The sequence below is a fragment of the Chrysemys picta genome, chromosome 22 (assembly GCF_011386835.1).
Source record: "Chrysemys picta bellii isolate R12L10 chromosome 22, ASM1138683v2, whole genome shotgun sequence".
In the NCBI taxonomy this organism is placed as follows: Eukaryota; Metazoa; Chordata; order Testudines; family Emydidae; genus Chrysemys; species Chrysemys picta.
The window spans coordinates 16,513,304-16,535,151 of record NC_088812.1 but is presented as its reverse complement, the minus strand read 5'-3'; the positions used below and the strand labels follow the sequence as shown (position 1 = coordinate 16,535,151).

The 21,848-nt window shown below is 44.8% G+C and overlaps 1 protein-coding gene across 8 annotated transcripts in view; it reads right to left on the bottom strand.

Moving 5' to 3' along the window:
- Positions 1-5,023: 5,023 nt before the first annotated feature.
- Positions 5,024-21,848, bottom strand: part of SENP1 (SUMO specific peptidase 1) — a 30,667-nt gene continuing 13,842 nt past the window's right edge. For 2 of the 8 annotated variants that reach the window (XR_010594396.1, XR_010594395.1), the window contains exons 11-19: positions 21,657-21,741; positions 20,867-21,019; positions 20,066-20,197; positions 18,995-19,198; positions 18,392-18,471; positions 15,323-15,389; positions 8,921-9,005; positions 8,086-8,181; positions 5,024-7,262 (exon numbers count right to left, since the gene is read on the bottom strand). Coding sequence is in view for 4 of the 8 variants with exons in the window: in XM_065575970.1 (XP_065432042.1) it covers positions 7,200-7,262; positions 8,086-8,181; positions 8,921-9,005; positions 18,392-18,471; positions 18,995-19,198; positions 20,066-20,197; positions 20,867-21,019; positions 21,657-21,741 (898 nt within the window). In the remaining 4 variants the exon portion in view is untranslated. Of the gene's footprint in view, positions 7,263-8,085; positions 8,182-8,839; positions 9,006-15,322; positions 15,390-16,697; positions 18,069-18,391; positions 18,472-18,994; positions 19,199-20,065; positions 20,198-20,866; positions 21,020-21,656; positions 21,742-21,848 lie in introns of those variants that run through there. The other 6 variants (XR_010594397.1, XR_006172619.2, XM_065575970.1 and 3 more) reach the window with 5 other exon arrangements.

Here is a 21,848-nt window from a genome sequence, read left to right as displayed (position 1 = left end):
CTTCTTTTGCTTTTACTGCAGTGTGAGCCTCCACCACCCAGCAATGACATAGCCGAGGCCAAGGGAGCTTGCTGAGCTAAACACCTCAGCCGCTACACCTTGCGCCAACAGACTAAGCCCCAGCACCGACACACCGGTAAGAGACTTGTTCTCAATGCATCAAGAACTGATGTCTAGTCAAAGTTCCCCCCAAGCCAATGGCTCACTGGGCTGACACGGAGAAGGCATGTCAGTTTCACGGTCAGCGGCACACAAGGGAGAGATGTGCCTGGCGTCGTGTCCCGCCACCTTTGACTGCCCTCACCCGATGGGTCAGGGACCCATTTAGTAGCTGGGTAAACCGGAGGTGACCCTTCAGCGGGAGATCAAGCGAGACTCAAACCCACAAGCATCAGGATTGTAGTCAAACCCTGTAACCGCTCAGCTACCAACTGGGCAAAACTGTCTAGAGGAATCGTCGATTCTACTAAAACAATGCTCTTTTGGTGGACCCGGAACTATCCACAAATGTGACATGAATCGTTTTGGCCAGTCACAAAATTATTAATTATTATTATTATATGGAGATACCTATCTCATAGAACTGGAAGGGACCTTGAAAGGTCATCAAGACCAGTCCTCTGCCTTCAAAGCAGGACCAAGTAATGGCTGGGGAAAGAAGAGGTGGTGCTGCCCCCAGACCCACGGCTGCCTTATAACCTTTAGGCCAGAGGTTAGGGCCCTCACAAACCCTATAGAAGACCCCTGTTCAACTCCCTCTCCTAGAACACACACAAGCTACTTCCGAGACACCGAAAATGATGAACCGTTTCAGATTTGGTTCAGCGTGAACTGATTGATTTACTGACTTGTTTTTTGGACCTGCCACCAAACAGACCGATCAGTTATTTGCTCAGCTCTGCTGTGAACATGCAATGGCCAGGGGGTGACATAGGAATCTCATCCTGAGATGCACAACAGTTCACATTTTGAATAAGTCCCTGCTTATCTGATGGCCGACACTGTGGATTGAACCAAGGACCTAAAGATTGTGAACTCCACTAGGTTGAGCTGAAGAAAAAGTGTAGATACTGTAGATACAGCTACTAGCTGGAACAGATCACAGCCTCTGTAGATTTGGGGATTATTGACATATAAGTCACCCTAAATCAGGGACTCGTGACTTTTAAGTCACCCTATTTGTGCCCCTGGAGGTGCTGACATTCATTTCAACTAGATGAACCATGGAAGATACAGTCCCCTGCTTCTGGGACCAAAATATTGCAAGTGGCAGCAGCAGAAAGAGATGAATGGAACATTGTGCCTTCAGGTGGGAGGCAGCTAAATCGGTATTTACAGACACTGCTTGCGTGTGTGTGTGTTTGTACAGAGTTTAAAAGATGCAAATAACTGGCCTGTTGGAAACATTGGGTAAAATCTCACTCATGTCTAGAAATAAGGATGCAGGAAGGAGCAAAAGTCAACATGACCTGAAAAAGCCCAGACGGGGATGGGCAGGCAGGCTGAGTGACATGATTTATTCTGTTCATAAGGCAGGAGGGTGGGTAGGAAGAAAAGCTGAATGCATATTTCATGGGCACGGAGAGATGCGAGCCTGCATGCCGGTATCGGGATGTAGCTTCTTTAGGTTACAAGTGAATCTTTGCAAGTGTGCAAAAAAGGCACAAGTGGCCTTTGACACGTCAGTTTCCTATCAGTTGTTAGGAACCGGCGAGCCAAGGAAAATAAAACAGACTCTTATTTGTTTTGTTAGCAACACCCTGGAAGAGGCTCTTTCAGACCCAGACTTTGGGGAGGCCAAATCTATCCATGACTAATAGTCATTCTGGCCCTACCTGGGATCAGGGGCCCCATCATGCTACGAAGTGAGAGACAGTCCTTGCCCCAAAGAGCTTACAGCCTAGATAGGCAAGACAGAGAAAAGGGTGGGAAGAGAAACACAGGGAAGGCCCTGATCCTCAGTGGTATTTAGGTGCTTAATTCCCATTGAAATCCATGGGATTTCAGCTCCTAAGTACCCTTGAGGATCTGGGCTGAAGTGACTTGCCCAAGGTCCTGGAGCAGAGGCAGGAATTCAACCCAGGTCTCCTAAATCCTAGTCCAGTGCTGCAGCCATCGAACAAGGCTGCCTTAGAATTGGAGAAAGCAGAATATGAAAAGGCAGACTGCACTCACATGACCTTAGCACTGCCCCCTAGTGGCACTAAGGGGCAGAGACAAGAGGGAAACAATATCAAGTACCATCTAAGCCGGAGCCACAAACACAAAAGTGTTATTACGCGGCAGAGTTAAAGCTGGTTGAGTGCTCTCACTGCATTTCCACACCTGGATTTCGTTTAGGTTTAACTCTAAACCAGAGTGTCCTTGATTTGAGGAGGAATCACAACAGCCCTGTAATGTATTTGACCTTAAATTACCAATATGTGCTCTCAACTGCACCTTAATGTGGGGAATTTGTTAGGCCCCAGAACACACACACAACCCCTTTGCTTGTTTGGTGTCGATAGTCACCAGCGTGCTTACCTTTTTAAAGGATCCAGCTCAAAAACCCACAAAGAAAGCACCACAAGGCCCAACTTATCACAGCGCCTTTCGTGTTTGTTTAAACAAGGAGCAATGTAAAGGCCAGGGAGAGGTCTCCTCTGCAAGCCAGAAGCCAGTACATCAGTTTGAATTCTACTGTGGGGTGGGGGATCTGCTCTGATTTTGCATACAGATCTGTGCTATGCAGGGGTAGGATGGGCATGGACCTGTGTTTGTTTGTTCGCTCATGCTTCGGGGTTTCAGCTGGCTGCCTGCAGGGGTCAGGAAGGGATTTCCCCATCCCCACCTCAGTGCATTCTGGGTGATTGATTTAACTACTTCCTCTTAAACCAGGCTAGCCACAGCTGGAGCTAGGATATTGAATGAGGAACGCAGGGAGGACTCTGAGGTGGCACCAAGCATTCTCTCTGTCAGCTGTGTGGCTGGCTGGTTTTTGCTCATGCGCTCAGGGTCTAATTCATCACCAGATGAGGTCAGGAAGGAGTTTTCCCCAGGTCAGGTTGGCAGTGCCCTTGTGGGGTTTTCACCTTCCTCTGCAGCGTGCAGGTGTGGGTCACGTGCCAGGATTATCTGGGTCTCTCTCACTTAATTCTTTCCCTGCCATTGCAGGAGCTTGGGTACTGGTGCACCTCAATCCCCCTAGTCTCTGCCCATAATGGTCTAGTCTCCCGGGTGCTGTAATACTTTAGTCTAATTTCAGTGGCTGGGTTTAGTGTGCGGGTGCTGGTGGTGGTGGGGGCCTGTCCTGTAGAGGTCAGGCAGGATGACCGGATAGCTCTGTGACTCCATTTCCAGATTGTCAGAGACTTGTTTTGAAGTAGCCTTATCTTTACCTTTTAAAAAAAAGGTTACTTAAGTACCTTAAGTGACTGATGCATAGTTATCAGCTGTTTTTTTTCTGGGACAGTCCAGCTGTTTAAAAGTTGTGATAAGAATTTCTATGTGGCACTTTTGTTCCCACCCGCCATTGGGAATTAACAATGTAAGCCAGGCTGGGATTCCTGGTGGGGTTTACAAGGGCTATAATATAAGAAATGAGGACGCATGGAGTTCAATGGTTAGGGCACTGGCCGGGACCTTGGGAAACCCAGGTTGTTTGTTTGTATAGCAGTAGCACCTAAGAGCCCTAGTCACGGGCCAGGATCCCATTATGCTAGGTGCTGTACAAACACAAAATAAAAAGATGGTCCGTGGAGCTCCCAATCTAAAGATGAGAGACAACAGAGGGATACAGACAAGCCGACAGAGGAATGCAAGGAAACGACAGGGGTCACAGTGGTAGGCAGGGGTCCTTCATCTATGTTTTCTCTATGCAGTTTGTAAATTCTTTGCAGTAGGGACGATATGTTGCGACAGGGACCCTGATCCTGCTGGGGGTCTCGAGGTACTGTAAGCCACCCTATGATGCCTGTGAGGGGACACTGAAAAGCATTGCAATACAGGCACCGGATTAAACCTGCTGACACTGCTGCAGTTTGGATGGTTAGGTTTGATCACCCAGCAGACTTCTACAACTGCTTACCTGCACGCCCCACAAGCAGCTCCATGGAAGTCAATGGAACGACACCCAGGTGGCGTGTTGTCAGGGGCATATGTCTTTGCAGAAGCAGGCTCAGAGCCAGCAGTAGGGGGAGCCCATCTGTACTGTTTGTGTCAGCTGAAAGCACAGTTGCTTTGTGTCAGATCCACATGTCTAGGAAGTAAAGGGCACGTACATACACAGGGTCTCAAGGGATTCAAATCCAACTAGAATTCCAAAGAATAAACCACCATTTTCTTTCTCTCCTGGATTTACTGATGCAGAAGGAATTAATGACATTACTTGGTGTCAGCTGTTTAGGTCTCCACTCTACACCCCTGGCAGGACACCTGATTGTTACATTATACTGCAAGAGCAGGTTAAAGAGGCCTTAAAGGTGGGTAGAAATGGCCTTTAAGACTATAACCTGTGTATGGTCCTCCCCCAGCTAGTGCAGAACTGGTGTAAGATGGGCCTTGCTTAGATAGGCCTTGCTCCCAACCCCTGGAAGTGGGGATAGCCAGAGTGCACTACAGCTTTTCCTCTGCTTCCAAGGGACCATGGGAAGCCAAAGTTAAATTAGAGCAACCTTGAAGCTGCTCTAAGTTACACTGGAAAGGAAGGTGGGTGCACACAAGGCAGGAACCTTCATAGTCCCCGGACTGGGTGGCTTAAATGCAGGAATGAGGTTACTGAGAATCAGGCCCAAAGCATCTTAAAGTACAACTCACACAGGTGGTGTACCCTAGGCAAAACGACAGAGTTTACATGATACCGTAATAATGGGGATGTGCCACAGATGGGAGGAAGAAACCAGCTCCAAATGATTTAAAATATCTGAACCTTCGAGCCGGAAACTGGGAATCCTCCAAAAGCATCTTTCATCATGAAATGAGTCTTTCCTCTTAGGGCCCCAGGTAAAGAAAGAGCTGTGGGGAAAAACGAAAACTAGTCAGTGTAGACAGCTTATTGAAAGTGATATTTATTTCAAAATACAAAAAAACGTATTAAGTCAATTTGCCATCCATACATACGAACAGTTTGTTAGAGAAAAAACATTGGAGTCCCTCGGTTATTAGGACAGACAGTTTTACAGACAGTTTTATTTAACAGCGAAACATTACAAAAAATACAGTTTCCGTTTTCAGCTCTTTACTTGCAGTAAAAGATAAAAAAAGGTACTAAATGAGCTTGGTATAAAACACACACAGACAAAGGAAGTTACAAACCAGTCTATGAAGAACACAACCTAGTTGGGGGGAAATTTTGTACAAAACTACTGCTTATAGAGGTACAGAAAAAAATGTATAAAATATTCCCTATTCGGAGACAAAATACAAAAGCACATTATTGAATTCTTTACTTGATAATTAAAAAGGTACATACATTGGAGAGAGAAACTAGGCTTGGTGGTTTGAGAAATCGTAGTCAACCCCCCCCACACACACACACCCTGTCCCCTTGCCCCCGCCCCCCCAAAAACCCACCACCAGGCTTCAAAATAAATTAGACGGCTGAATGCATCAGCAAAAACAAAGGCTGCGATTTTCAAATGATAATAAGGGAGTCAAACACCCAGGGAAAAGTTTTCAGAAATACCTAAATGACTTAAATGCCCAAATCCCATTGACTTTCAACAGGCTTAAGTGCTTCTAAAAATTTTATTTCTAATTCCCCACTGAACATCAATGGGATTTTGGTGCCTCATTCCCTTAGGTTCCTTTGAAAATCTCAGCCTGAATGTACCTAAAAATGATGCCTCTGGAAGCACGTTTTAACCTCGATCCAGAGCCTGGATCCAACACCACAGCTTCGCACCTTGTGTCATCATTTATACCCTGGCAAAATGTTACCAAGCAGTGAGGGGAAAATTCAGATACGGGGTGTTTCCCACCCACACTGCTCAGCTGTAAATGCATGCCCACGAATGAAGGTGACTGGCGAGAATCAAATCCACTGTCTCTTGATAGGACTTTAAAAATCAAGGAAGCAGGAAAACAGTTGCAGAACAAGATACATATTAAATTGTTTGTTCTTTGTTGCTCTGGGAAACACTTGTAAAATATAAATATAAGAAACAATTAATCATCATCAATACGTTTATACTAACCTACAAGAAGTTGTATTTGTACCTGAATTCCATAAACAACATATTATGTTAAAAAATGGGAGACTTATTTTCCTTGGTCAGAAAAATGATGCTGCAGAAATGGCACCTGAGCCAAACAAATCCATCCTCATGGATCATCTGACTCCTGGCTGCTTAAAAATTTGCTCGCAAAAGAAACTATCTTGTAGTTTTCCTGTCAGCTCTACAAGAAGTAAGCGCCGTATCCTATTCTGTCTCAGACACCACGGGCGCGATTGAAAGGTAGGCACTGATTTCAGGGGACAGGAGACCAAGCTTGCCATTAGGAAAAAAAAAAATGCTGGCTTTGAAAGAGAGCAGAGTTCATATGGGAGTCGCTAGCAGGATGGATACAAAGAACCGAGTCCTTGTTAGAATCACTATTTCTGACTATCAACACAAAGGGCTTACGTTTTTCTGTCCAGTTTCTACCAGCTGCAAGCATACCCATTTGCTGGCAATCAACAGAGCAGCGGCTTCCCTTGTGCTGGTATCTAACAGGGCTTCTTCTAAGGGAAGCCCAAAAAGCTTCCATCCCCAAGTATTCCCATTCCATAAAACCCCACCCCATCCACCACGAAGTTTAAGAGTTAAGTTCTTCTGCTCACAGTGGGAATGCTGAAACCCATGTCATTGCTTTCCCCTTCCCTGAACTCTAGACTCCTGTAAGTGTAGAGCAATCAGCCCTGTGAAACTGACAGCGAGTTTCTAGAAGCAGAAAATAAATTCCTTCAATGTCCAAAGTTGTCCACCAGTTTGTAAAAATAGGTTTCAAAATACAAAAAAAAACCCCAAGAAAAAAGGCGAGTGTGCTTCTGACCGTTCCCATCGTGCACTGTTCCATGAGCGGAGTTCATAAAAACTCATACCGAGTCATTTCAGATGTCTTTGATTGGAAACCAGTGCCAGTCCCATGTCGTTGGAGTGGAGATTGCTGATTGCGGAGAGGGGCGAGTCTGGACGCTTTTGACAGAATCTCTCCAGGATCCAGCTTTTGACACAGTGTCATCATAACAGCTTGCGATGGAGGATCTCCCAGGCCATCCGCTTGCGGAAATAGGGCATGTGTTGCTTCGGGGAAGGGGGAGAGAGAGAGAGAGAGAGAGAGAGAGAGAGAAAACACACACGTTAATGTCCCTTTTCCTAATAGATGGTTTCTACGCCCAATCGCCACAGAGTGCGCATTAATTACAGACGTGCCTGTTCCCCATGAAATGTAACAAAGTGCCTGAATTGAAATTCAGTGGGATTTGAGCACCTAACTCCTTTAAGTTACTGTGAAAATCTCAACCCTAATTCTTTTCGCTGCATGTGAGCAGAGATGAAACCGTGATCGTTATGTTCTTTTCAAGCCAATCTACTATTGACCACTTAAAAGGTACAAAAGAGTGTTGGCATTGGGAGGGGATGGGGGTGCTTTTGGTGGCACAAATTTGTATGGCCAGTAGAAATCCTCTGTGCCACTGGCATCCCAGTAAGGCCAACTTTGAGGACTTAAGTGATGCACACACCTTGCCTTTGCACAAGAGTGAACCTTACCCCCACGTAAAGAGAACAGCACAGCTAGCAATAAATAGGGAGCAAGGGGGACCCTTTAAAATAGATATTGATGAAGGGGAAAACAAAATCTGAAGATATACAAATGTGTCATCCAGTCCTACGGATCCTGGGATGTTAAGGGACCTAATGAATGATTGTGTTAAGTGTGGAAAATTATTAGAAGACACGGACAACTGAGAAAGAAGCAGAAGATCCGGAAAATAAAGACATTTAGTATCAATTGGCAACATCGTTATTGACCCTCCTATCATTGTTCCCTGTAAGCTAACTTGCTGCCAATGGGATCCTGCGTTAGTCCCGCAGCGTGACACCAACATGTCAGTGCCCAGCTTACCTGGGTGAAATTGATCGGTCTGTCTTTGGTAATGCAGTCGGCATATTTGCAGGCAAACATTCCACAGTCGCTGCCGTTCATTTGTTGAGGGATTTCCTTCAACAATAAAAACAAGCCCTGAGCCTCTATATTTCGACGAGACCAAAACCTCCCCTTAACTTTAGCAAACGCTCCACAGATAAAGCGCCATGAGCATTGAAGCAGGTAAGAAAACCCCAGGGTGTCCCCATGGACTTGAGATTTAGGGAGTTGGGGCAAAACGAAGCTTCGAAACAGATGGGCCAATAGAAGCCTGGTCAAATGGGGATGAAAAAAAAAAACCCAAAGTGTGGAGCGACCCACTCTGGGAAGCAACTGAAAAGAGGAGACTGATGGTGCATCATGGACTCCAGGTAGTCGTGCCTATCTAGGCACCCTAATGTCTGAGGACCTCAGTCATTCATGAACTTGTCTTTACAACACCCCTGTAGAGAAGCGAGGAGGATTAGCCTCATTTTACTGATGGGGAATGGAGGCCGAGAGAGCAGGGACTTGCTTTAGGCCACATAAAAAGGCTGTAGCAGAACCAGGAACAGAACCTGGGTCCTTCTAACTCCCATTCCACTGCCTTAACCACACGACCATCCTTCTTCCCTGGTGGGATGGAAGCGCTATGCACGGAGAGCAAATCCCCTTGGGGCTGCTGCTGATTCATCTTGGAGAAAAGCGGCTTTCCCAGGCACGACCGTCAGGTGACGGTGAGAGATTACCAATGGGGAATGATTAGGCCACAATACAATTTGTGCAGCTCTCTCGGTCCCCTACCATGGGCTCGAGCTGCACGAGACCAACGTACCTGACTCTTCTTGCTGAGCAACGACCAGTTGTTCGCATCAAATTCTTTCCGTTTTTTGTCAAGACTTTCCTGTTTTAAGTATTGCCTGCAGGAAACAGGGGACAGAGAATGTGCTTAGAGAGGGAAACAACCAACAAACAAAAAAACCAATCGTTTTTAATTCACAGTGAATCTAAAACTTCCATCTCCAATTAATTCTGAGAACTGGGCTTTGGAAATGTAATATTTTCCTCGCTCCCCCTTGGCAGTTCTCGCCTTTTTAACACAGAATTTTAAAGTTCTGGGCAATCTAAAGGAGGACTGAGCAGAGCTCTGAAACTCATCCCCAAAATATCCAGTCAAAGCCACAAAACCGTCAGCAGAAATCTCCTGATTAATCAAGGGGTGACTCACGATACGGAAGAGCCAAAGGGAAAGGCTCCTGCAAAATGAGCTTTAGGTTTGGAGACTGAATTCACTTCTCCGGTATCTAGAGCTTCCTGTAGATTGTTGCCTCTCACATTTTGCTGTCCTCACTCATCATCTCCTCCGCCCACTTTAACTTGCTATCCTCAGTGAATGTGGACAACAGCAAGTTGTTGCATGTATGTAGATGTTAAATAGTAGCTTGGACACTAAACTTTGAAGGACACGATGTAACTTGCTACCGTCGGGTCTAACACTCTGCAATCTTTTTTCCAGACCTCTTCACCCAGGGTTCCATTCTGTCATGGATATAACGTTTGATTTTTTTTTTTACCAATATGGAGGGACCGACAGCGTGTGTGTGTAATAGGAAAGCTTAGAACTAGTGGCCGTGAGTTATTTGAATGCAACATAGTAATGCCGGGAGGGGAGGGGTGGGGCGGGAGGGCTTTGTGCAATGCAACGTCTCAAGGATATTCGATTTCAAGGAAGCATCTTTTGGGAATTAAGCAAATCACACTCAGTCCAGCAGTGGGAAAATGGGACATCTGAAAACACCAAAATTAAGGTGCAGCAGACCACAAAAGCCATCAAGAGAATACAAAAAAACAAGAAGTAGCCAAAGGAACTCCAAAGATGTGCAGGAAAAAATGAGTTTGCGCCAGAAAAAAGAGGAGAGAATCCAACAAGAACATACCAGCTATACTAGCTAAAGCAGCAAGGGGATCAGGGCAGCAGAATGAGCTACTGCTAGCCAAAGGGGAACAGACAGGGCTTTTATAAATCCATCAGGAGGAAAGGAATACTAGCAATGAAGTAGATGCATTACTAAGTCAGGACAACTCCTATATAGAAGTCTAGAGAGGCCAAGCTATAAAACTGCTCTATAGAATCTGTCTACAACATGAGAAATAATATTTTCAGAGTTTAAGGACCAAAGGGACCATCAGATCAACTATCCTGACCTTCTGTATATCACAGGCTATTAATTTTCACCCAAATACTCCTACATTGAACCCAAAGTCTTTAGATAGACCAAAGCATTTCAGTCCTCAGGAGACTAAGCTGTGTACCACATACAGAGACTAGGAGAGACTGAGGTGCCATCGATGCCCAAGGCCCCTGCAATGGCAAGAATTGATTAGGTGAGATATACCCAGATGATCTCATGTAAACCATGCCCCATGCTTTGAAGTATGCAACCCCCCAGGTCCCTGCCAATCTGACTGCAGGGAAATTCCTTGGAGACTTCTATCTTGATGATACAAAATGTAAAGGAAAATAGGAAAACAATCAATTCAAGAGAGCAAGCCCAGATGAAGTGCAGCCTAGGGTTGCCAAGAAATAGGCTCGTGAATTTATTCACAAGGTGGCCCTCACTTCTGAGCAATCACTGAGATCAGGGCAGGTGCCTGAGGACTGGAAAAAGGCAAGTGTGGTACCAGTGAAATAACAGAAAATCCGTTGCTTAGTTATTTCTATTCCAGAAAGGACCTCTGCCCCAGTCAGACATTTGGGCTGTGCCTCTCTTCCAGAGACAACTCAGACCTCTCTTTTGAAGGCCACACCTCAAAACAATCCCTCTCCAGGCAAGTGCTTCCACACTGCATTGAAACCCAAAATGTCTTATCAGTAGATTTATTATAAACCTCTTATGCAGGCCATAGGCATGGACTCCAAAGAGGCCATCGCAAAAATCACCTGAAGAACTAATCTTGGTTGGGTGGACTGGGGGCGAGGTCACTCCTAAAAAGGGAAATCAGATTTTCAGTTCTGGACCTTGACCTCATCCCCAGACCCAAGCAAGTGGAGTGCAACTAGCAGTATGGAAACACTGGCAGGGCAGGAAGAGAGAAGAACGTTCAAAGAATGTAATTTCCCCCTTCCCTAAAGATTAGTATTTTGGGACTGCTCCTGGGAGCACCTTCCGGCTGAAAGAGGCTGCTGCAGGTGCTGACGGATGACCAGGGGCCAGCTTTGCAGGTTGGTCTCCTCAGTAGTAGCTAAGGCACTTTCTGATCAGGATGCTGGGGCGGGTTGATGGGGCTCCAATCCATTCTGGAATCGGTTTATTGGAAGCTGTGCAAGCCGTGGTGATGCAGAGCTCTGCCTGGCGTAGGAGGATTCCAATGCTCCACCAAGCCCAGGCGTTAAGGCTGAACAGTGATGAACAAATGATATTTCCCCTCAGCTGTTCGGTTCTCCTAAGGTAAATTTTCACTGCTCTTCTGCTGTCTAGCACATGCCAGGCTTTTCCTTTCAGCTACCTTGGACAGACCAACTAGTTTCCTGTAAGGTAGCGAATGCAGACTTAAAACTTGGTTACAAAGGACTCTGAACTCTAAAGAAAAATGCTGTCCCGCCGGAAGGTCCCATAGGGCTTGCATCTTCTCAAAGCAGAAATTTCAGGGATTCTTCTTGCCGTGGTGGTTTTGATCAGGAAGCATAGAAAGGAAATAAGAAATTAAATATCATGGGCTTGAATGGATGGGACACAGAAGCCAATAGCACAGTGGGAAGATCCCAGGTAAGAAACATGGGCTTGGTTGTCAGTTTGGACAGAGGTGCCAGCCCAAGGAAAAGTGATCCGCTGCAGACATGCCTGAGCCAGAGCTGATGACACATGGCAAGACAGGAGGTGCAATGCTTGAGGCCCAGCTCAAGGCCACCCTGTAAAGAAGTCCATAAGAGCAGGGGTCAATTCCCCATAATCCTACAGGTGTGGAGGAGCAGAGCTCCACCATCCACCCACCATACCTTCTCTCTTGTACAGAGATAACCTCATGGGCAAGGCTGCACCTACAAGAGCTTCAAGGATTCCTCTTAGATGCCTGGAAACAGTCTCAACATAAAGGAAGGTGAGGAAGCCATCCAGTAATACTGTCCCCTGGCTAGAGGAAAAAGAAAAGCAGATAGCAGAATTCTTCCTTTGCAATCCCCATTGGCAAATCCTGCCAATGGACATCAGCCTCAAGACAAGCAGCATAGATGGGGCTCCTCCCTCCATGGCGAATGTAGTCAAGGTCAGAGAGACTCCAGGGCATCAGCTTCCTAGAGATAAGAACAGTCAGGTTGTCTATCCCCGATTTCCAGGATCGTCTGTGGAAAGAACAAGACCTGGGGCAGTCCCAAAACATGACCACTGTGCCAGAAGTATTTCTTCAAGGAGTTACAAGAAACTGGAATCTACATGCTGAAATGATGGCAAATTCTGTGGCAGAAAGTCACTTAACCTTCTAACAGAACAATCTACACAAGATGGGCACTGAATATGAAAGCAGAGTAGCTAAACTGACAGCAGGTAGATAACTTGGAACAGCCCTGAATGAAGAGTGGGAGCTAGTCCATCCTTCCTTCACCAACGTGTCCATTCCTGGTGATCTCTGGCCTGTTTCCTTGGAGAAAAGGCAGTCTGCATTTTGCTGGATGCAAACAGGGTCTGGTGGGGGCAGTCCAGCTCCCTGCATATTAGCTGGAATTAGATTGTTCCAAGCAATATATTTTCTACCAGTGTCTGCTGGCATGGGGGGAGATGGAGAAGCCTCAATAAGCTATCCAGACTCCAAGCCCTTTCATTGGCTAAGCAAGGGTCTCCTGGCTGACTGCAATCTCTACAATGGCTTCTAAGTAGGGGTCTCCTCACTTTTCGCTTATTCCGGCTGGCTTACTTATCCAGGCTGTGAGGAAAGGATGGTGTCAAATACATGAGAGGAGGTTGGAAGGTGGTGCAGTTCTGGAGAAGAGCCTTCTCTTGTTGGATAGTCTTTAAACTCTCCAAGTTTTGGCCGCAGAGAAGGAAAGAGGTTGGGTGGGTGGGGGGAGGCAAATCGCTCACAACTAGCCCCAAACTCACAAAAAAAGTCTGTAAACGGGAAGCAGGGAGAGTTGAGCCCCCACCCTGTACAGCTGGCCTGAGGAAGAGAATCTTGTGAGAGACTGTTTGGAGGTGTGGCAGAGCCCCCGTGCAGAAGTCTGAGCTGCCCGTGGTATATACTGGTAGATAGGTGCAGCCCAATCCTATGGTGCTGGGGGAAAAGGTCAGGATCTAGGGAAAACAAGAACTTGCCTGTCTCTTATTCTTTGGTGCTTTCTATCTTTCATTGCACTATACAAACACTCTCGGGATTTCTTTTTTAAAAGAAGAAATCCTACCAGTCTGCACATGTAAATTCAATGCCTAGTAAACCAATGGCATAACCAAAGAGAATGCTGATCTGCACACACTCTAAAGAGAACAGCACTCAGAACAATACATAGCAGATTTATAGAGACTGCACCATGCAAGCTCAACTGGAATGTATTTCAGAATGAGACCTCAGTTCTGCAACTGGATCTACGTGGGTGAACCATGAGACTCTGGGCAGGCCTGGGGAGCCAAGAGCAGGATCAAGGGGTAGCGGGTAAAGGGAATGCAGCAGAGGTGTAAAACAGCCTATTAGCTCTAGTGAAGAACTAGATTCGGCGGCTCATGTAATCTAATCTAGAGTCATTGGAAACCATATTACTGCAATGCTGGGGTTGAGAGGGTAAATGCACAAAGGCCAGGACATTCTACGTCATGGTTCCTAGAACAGCACGGGAATTAACAGCAACATACATATCATGAACAGCGACCATCTCTCATGCTGTTTTTCAGAAGTATCCCTTGGGGATTTAGAGTCTGCACATATAAGGACCACTCAAGGCACCACATGAATGTAGCCACAATAAACATTAACATGGCAACAATTGTGCAAAAGCAACAACCCAAAACAAGTTTTTAGGGGGGGGGAAAGAAGATGCATCTCTCCAGTTGAAACTGCATGAGGAAATTTATGGAGGCAGAAATTTAATTTTTCCAGGTTGCATTTGGTCAGGACATTGGGATTAAAAGGGATAAATCAAATTGATATAGTCAGGTTTTTTAAAAAATAGTACAGCTAAGAGTCTTCAGGTCCTAAATCCCCCCTTCCCCCCCCCAAAAAATTCTGTGGATTTATAATCTAAAGTTCAAAATATTTTTCCCTCCAAGATCTTCACAAACAGAAGAAACTGACTGATTCTGCAGGTAAAACATTGAAATCGATGACAAATTTGCTGCTACATGCATAGAGTTAAAAAAAAAAAAAAAAAAAACAGAAAAACCAGGGAAAACGTTCCCCTCTTATCTTTCAAGTTCTGGGCATTCTTAGGTGAGACTTGTAACCATAGATAAAAAGATTTAATAAGTATGATTTTTAAGTCGTCCCTTTAACACTCCTATTCTTGAGAAAATGATACTGAGATTTGTAATGACCATAAGAGGTTAGGACCTTAGTTTTATACCTGGGGGCTAGTCTATATGAGAAGTGCTACCGATGCAGCTGCGCCGCTGTAGTGTGTCTGGTGAAGACACTCTATGCTGATAGGAGAGAGCTCTCCTGGTAGCATCATAACCGCTTCCGCGAGAGGCAGTAGCTATGTTGGTGAGAGAAGCTCTCCCACCGACACAGCACTGTGCATACCTGTGCAACTTACGTGGCTCAGGGTGTGGCTTATTCACACACCTGAGTGACATCAGTTATGCCGACATAAGAGGTAGCGTGTACAAGCCCTGAGTCAAAACACAGAATCTCCTAGTATAGCACAGGGCACTTTGCTACCAGGCACTGGATTTATGAAGAGGGATACAATCAAAAAAACAACTGAATAACCAGCATCACCTTCTTGGAAGATCACCATCCAAATACTGACCAGGCCCAACCCTACCTCACTTGCAAGGTCTAATGCACAGCTACCATGACATTCACATACTCCAGGCCCCCAAATAGCAGCGTAGAGCACAACTACCATAACATTCACCCAGCTATAGAAAGCTGGGGAACCATTATTCATTCCTAGCCATGTGACCTTCAGCAAATCACCGAACCGCTCTATGCCTGAAAATCATCCCCATCAGTAAAATGGGGCTAAAAATCATTTAAAAACTCACCACCTTCAGGAAGCTCTAAAGATTGAAAGCATGAAAGGGTCACTAACCATGAATAGGACCTCCGTCCCCTCTTCCCGGTGTGATCCTCCCAGTGCATTCAACCAAAAAAGCCTCCTAAAAGGAAACAAAGGGAAAAGCAATTATGGCACGGGCAAGAATGAGCTGTAATTGCAGGTTGCTACTGTCGATTCCAACTGTGCTGTTAGCCAACAGGCTGAAATCTTGGGTCTCTATCTCAAATCCCACCTATCCCATTAGCCAATAGGCCAAAATCCAAGGCCACTATGCTGTAGCTTAACAGTTTTGTTAGCTAGTGATCTAAAGAGCTGGGTCCTCAGCCCAAAACCCTAAATGCACTACTAGGCAGCATCTCCTGAGTTATTTGATCACATCTCAGTTGTAGCGTTATTTACCAGATGTTGGTGACTTCTTGCTATAGCAACAGCAGTTAAGTCTGAGACCACTGTATTCTAAGCCCATTTTCAGAGGTTTTACATTTTTCTCATAATTCTTCCTCTCACAGATTTGTCTCATTCACACTGGAAATAAGGTGTACATTTTTCACCGTGAGATTAATCAAATCATTGGAACAATTTACCAGGGTCATGGTGGATTTTTCATCAATGACAGTTTTTAAATGAAGACTGGCTGTTTTGCTACCAGGTCGGCTCTAGGAGTTATTTTGGGGAAGTTCTCTGGCCTGTGCTATCCAGGAAGTCAGACTAAATGGTCTCTTCTGGCCTTGGAATCTATGAATCTCTCAGCTTAGCTGCTTAGAAATGGAAGAGAAGCCATGGAGCTATTTTTGTAGGGAGTGAAGTGATTCTGGTATATGGAACTCAGAGAGCACTTGGAGATCTTAAGGGATGAAAGGTACTAAATATAATCAATATTATATTGAAAGCGATTCCTACCTAGGCATTTATATTTCACGTCCATATTTCATTTATATTAATTTAGATTATTGCCGACTGTTCCAATTCTAAATATGACTCGCTCAGTGCAAACAGAGAGAAACCAAAAAGGGTTTCAGAAAAAGCACAGAACACATCCCCTGCAATACCGGAACACATCACTTGAGTGTGCTGTGACTCTAAAGAGAGATTTAGCTACCAGACCAATTTAACCCTAGAATAAGAAATACTTTAAGTGACATAGTTAGTCTCTAAGATGCCACAAGTACTCCTGTTCTTTTTAAGTGACATAGGAGCCTGAGTCCTATTTTCAAAAGTCGCTTGAGTCTAAGTCCCGCTGATTTTAAATGAGACTTGGGGACCTCTGCACCTCAATGACTTCTGAAAATAGGACTTGGAAACCTTTGAAAGTTTTGCCCATTTTGTACACTGCTGCATTTGTACCCCTGCTCTAACGAACCAGCTTCTCGGTTTGGGAAACTGCAGGGGCTACTTGGGATGGTTTTGTTTCTTTTCTTTTCTTGATTTCGCAATACTTCAGATACTCCTTTCAACTCTCCAGACTTTTAGGCAAGCATGTTCACACTGAAGGCTCCACACATATCCTAGAGTCATGCTCACGGGCATGAAGGCAGGACCTGATTTTCAGCATGAGTCAGAGAGAGAAAATATCTTAGTCCCGATCCAGGTTGGTAACAGTAGCTAAGGCATGTTCATGCCTTGAGCTTCATCAGGGACATAAATGACATGCACAGACTTTCATCAGGAGCTCTGGTGCTCAGCATGAGACAAACCACCCACCACCTAGGTCACCATTCTCTATGTCTTAATGATCCTCTTGGGAGAGTGATACGTTTGTGTTTTTTGGGAGGTGGAGGGAAAGCGGGAGGAATGTGTCAGTCTGTAATGGAGGAGCTACGTTACCCAAGGTATTTGCCACGGACAGGCCAAGATAAGGACATGGGCACTAGGTTTGCAAAATCCAGAAGGGAAACACCAGGTTCCTTCCTGGAGGAGATATCAACAGGTGCCATCTCTCAAAAAGGCAGATGTTGGATTCTTGACCAGAATCCATCTCTTTGATCTGAAAACCAGTCCTGCTTTCTTTCTTGTAGAGAAGATTGTGATGGATTGACAATGTCCTGTAATATCCAGAGCAAACTTAATGGAGTTAAGATTAAGTTTATTGAATTAAATTAAACCTTATTGAATTAGAGTTTTTGGAGGTCATTGTATTACAAATGCAAATGTTTATGTACTATTGTGTGATTTTACAGAACTTCTGCAGCAGAAAGACAAGATTGCATTAATCTCTGAAAGGCATGAGGAAATCTAAAGGTCTTTTTGGAACAATACATGAGAAGTGGACTTCTGCGGGAAATATCTTGAGGTGAGAATACAAATTTTCCCACTCCAAAGCCAACCTTTTGAAGATATACCACAGAGAAGAGAGATCCTTTGCATACTACCAGCTCCTGGAAACTCCTCTTCAAAGACCTCTGAAGTGTATAAAAAGCAACTGAACACGTTATGAGTGTGCTTGTTTGGAGCTGAGTCTCTGATGAACTTGTAACCACAAGGATGTCCCTAAGGAAGGCTATTAAAAGACTGCACCTGACAGGCCTATACGAGGATTGGGCCAGTGGTTCCATTCCCTGGACATAGAGAATAGCACTGTGCAATAGTTTGCATACCCTGATGGACCTCTTATGTGGTGCACCCACATAGTTCTATTTCATCACCTTTCTGTTCAACACGAGTGGTTCTTAGAGAAGATAGCGAGGCAGTGGGCTACAATGTCTTCAGTATACAGATGTCACAACTCCGTGTGTTTATTTCCTTAGGCCCAGATGTGGCAGAAGCCAGTGTCAAGTAGAGGCTGGGTTTTGGGATGAGAGTTAGCGAGGTTAGGCCCACCCCACATAAAACAGAAGTTACACAGTGGGGAAACAACTGGAAGAAATGGTGGTAACACCTGCTCCCTCAGCTAAGAGGGTGTGACATTGACCAAAAACATGGCGGGAGCCGTATCCTTAGCTGCTTCTGGATGTTCAGCTATTAGCTGTGGCCAAGAGCACGGCGTTCCATCTATTCTCGGAATCTTAAATTTCTCGTGTTACACTTCATCATTTAGTAAGGAATAGGAATATTTGTAACACTTAAACAAAAACAGTGACACTCAAATACAGAGCGGCTACTCACAACAGTATCTTGCAGGCTTCATTGTTTATTCCACCCATGGAATCGTAATAGGTGATGGTTTTCTTCCTGAAGTCTATAACCTACATAAAGAGAAAGACTTGTTAATAATACAGTAAACCAAGTGACTTCCTCTTTCCCAGGAAAAAGGTGTCTCGGAGGGACCACTGAGTTGTGCAGGTACAGCAGAGGGCTTAATTTGGCCCACAGAACCCTTTATTACTGGTAATCATGAATCAGAGTGAAAAACCTTGACTGGCTGTCAGAGCGTAGGATGAGTTTGTGGGATCGATGGGGCGAAATCTCTTTATTCAAAAAATTAGCAAATCTGATATGAATCCCAGCAAGACAAAAATGAGGTCATCTCATTTTTACAGAGCCACTTTTTAGGTTAGAATCACGCTTTAAAAATTACACATATTTTGTGGCCCTCCATAGAAGTCCTGCTCTTTAGCCATGAATGTGAATTTCTCAGTGCATATCTGCCTGGTGCACAAACCACAAAAGAGATGGGGAAGTTTTCAGCTTGAACATAAACGAATTCATGTTGCATCTGTTCCGGCTAGTCATTCTTTTTAATACAACATTAAACAAATTAATACTCACGGCTAGGCACCAATGGACTCCAAGATGAATAGGCACCAAGAGAACATCCACAGAGAAAACATCTACTTTTTTTGTCCACCGTTTCACTGCTTGGTACCCAGCAGTTTTTAATTTAGTAAAAAAGAAGGTATTAAACGCATGAACTGTCGGCAACCCCTTCTCTTTGCTTCGCTCCATCAGCAAATTCATGTAGAAATTAATTATCTGGGAGGGAAAAGCATCCATGTGTGTCAGTGTTATACTGCTGGTCACTTTACAATAATTACTTTGCATGCACATGAAAAAGTGAGTTCTCTGAGCAAAAGAATATTTCTAAAAATGTATTTCAGAAATTAATTTTAATTACTTGGATTTTGAAATTTTGGCCCTACACACTAAGTAGTAGTTATTTCTTCAGAGTTCCTAGAGTGTAGCTATAGGTACCCATTCTGCACTATGGACAACTATCGCTTAAGTTAAAATATAGCAAAAGAGCAAAACACTGCCCCATTCAGATTATCCACCATCATCCCACTCCTTCCCCAGTAGCCTTAGAGAAGAAAGGGGGTGGGGGGGGGGGGAAGGAACGGTGACAAGTTTACTCACTTTAACTTACTACTAGAGCAGGGCAAAAAAAAAAAAAATTATTGAATAGTAAGTTGCTGAAAAATGAATTTTTTGGACCACAGAAACTAGTTTCAAATTTGGGTCAAATTTGGTGGATTTTTTTTCCAGCCAATACTGAAGGGGGGGGGGGGGGGGGGAATCAGAAATGTTGATTGGAATTGACATTTGAAGTTTCATTGGATCCAAACATTTTTTGGGGGGCCACTAAACCGAAAAGTCAATTATGCACTCGACTCTACTTACTACTGTATGCAGTAAACTACGGTGTGAATTTAAAGCGTCTCAGCTATTCTGCACGAACTCTCCATGTGGACGCAATTAGCGTGCACTAAAAGTGCACTCAGACAGCTTAGCTAAGGGCACTCAGTGTGCAGTAAGAGTTAGTGCCGAGTAGCTACTGCTTCCCCCAGAATCTTTTCACTTTTAGAAGTAAGGAACCCGCAGTCGCGTTGGTGAAGGAGTTACCTCATCGTTAAGCCAGTTCAGGTTGTTCAGGGTCTGAATGTCTTTCCGGGTTATCGTTAACCGAAAAGCTTCACTCAGGATCTCATCCTGGTTTCCACTGCGGAATACGCTCTTGATTTCCTTCTCCATTTCCTACAGAGAACACAAAAGGAGCGTCTGATATTCCAGTCCCATAAACTCTAGCTATCTAAACTAGTAAAGAGATTTCCCTTTCCAAAGGCGAAAGGGAAAGGCTTGGTCCTATGACAACTCCAACAAGCAAAAAGATCCTGAAATGCTGAGCTCAGGAATCTGGCACAAAAAACTATGTGGAGTCAAGGCCCAAGTTAAGAACAGGCCACCAGACATCTCTGAATGATGTGACAGTGACACTGCAGAAGCACAATGAGGATTTGGGTATCTGGTAGTTAATCCCACTGGAACAATACAAAACTGTCTTGAAGCAATGGCAGTAGGAATAATACTGGGCAGAGACTGTCCATGTGGAAGCCTCTCTGTTCTTTGGCTTCATTGGGATTCACGGATTTTAGGGCCAGAAAGGAGTCTGACCTTCTGCATCACACAGGCCAGAGAACCTCATCCATCAAGGCCTGCCTCAAGTCTGTAACTCCCATATGAGCTATAGCATATCTTTTAGAAAGACACCCCGCCTTGCTTTACTTAATGAACAGCTCTTAGTGTACCATTTTCCCTTCCTCCCCATGGTATTTTGAATCAATTTCAAGATCAACATCTGCCACACAGAGTGCTTCTCCAAGACATGCTAATAGCCTCAAGTGTTAATATCCTATGCAGATCTACCTCTGTGATTTCAGGGAATTCCTCTTCGTTATCAGATGATTTAGCATTCTCTTTCTCTTCTGGGAGAACTGTGACTGGGATCTCCTTCTCAAGAGGCACTCGAAGATTCAAATCCACTGGGTCCTGTATCAAGTGTTCCTGCTCCTGCAATCTCTGAAAGAGAGATCTTTAGCTCAGCATAACAGCCGAGGGTTTTTGTAGCACCTTCTGAGTGTCAGGCGCCCAACTCCCAACCAGTGACTTGGACGGAGGGACTCATTTTAGAGCTACAGCTTCTGGTAAAAAGTCAAAAGGAGCAATGTAGTGGGTGAGTCCGTGCACTGAAGGCCCTAATCCCAAAACCATTACAGTCAATGAGAGAAGAGCTTTGGTTCACGCCCTTAAGCCTTTGGCTGTGGAGACCTAGATTCAAATAAGCCCTCTGCCTGGGCTAGTGAGGGAGCAACATAGATCCAGTAATGCCAGCTGGCGGCAGGCAGGGGCTAGAGAGAGATGGTAGTGTTTGCCCTAGACAACAATGGCCTCAAAAAGGAAAAAGGTGAGATTAAACTTTAGGGAGGTGGAAGGATTTTTTTGTTTGTTTGTTTCCTCATGACCCCTTCTGATTTACATTTTAATGTGCAATCCCCTTTAGTTAGCAGACATTTATTTGTGATCCCCAGTCCAGCAGCATATCCACTGGCTCACGCTACTTCCAACTCTATATATTTTAAGCCACCAACTATCTGGAGCAACTGGAAGGCAGCTTTAAACCCCAATGCTCAGTGCTAGACATGCCCAAATGTTTTACCTGGCTCTGCAGTTGCAATGCCAAAGCTTTCTGCTCCTCTATTTGACGCAATCTCTCGCGGGCTCGGGAATCATAGACGCTGGTTCTGGAAAACAAAGACATTGGTACAAACAGCATGTTTGTTTCAGGTGTTAAAGAGGACCAAAAAATGGAAAACAGATCATATTAAAGTATCTACAGCCACTGGGTTAG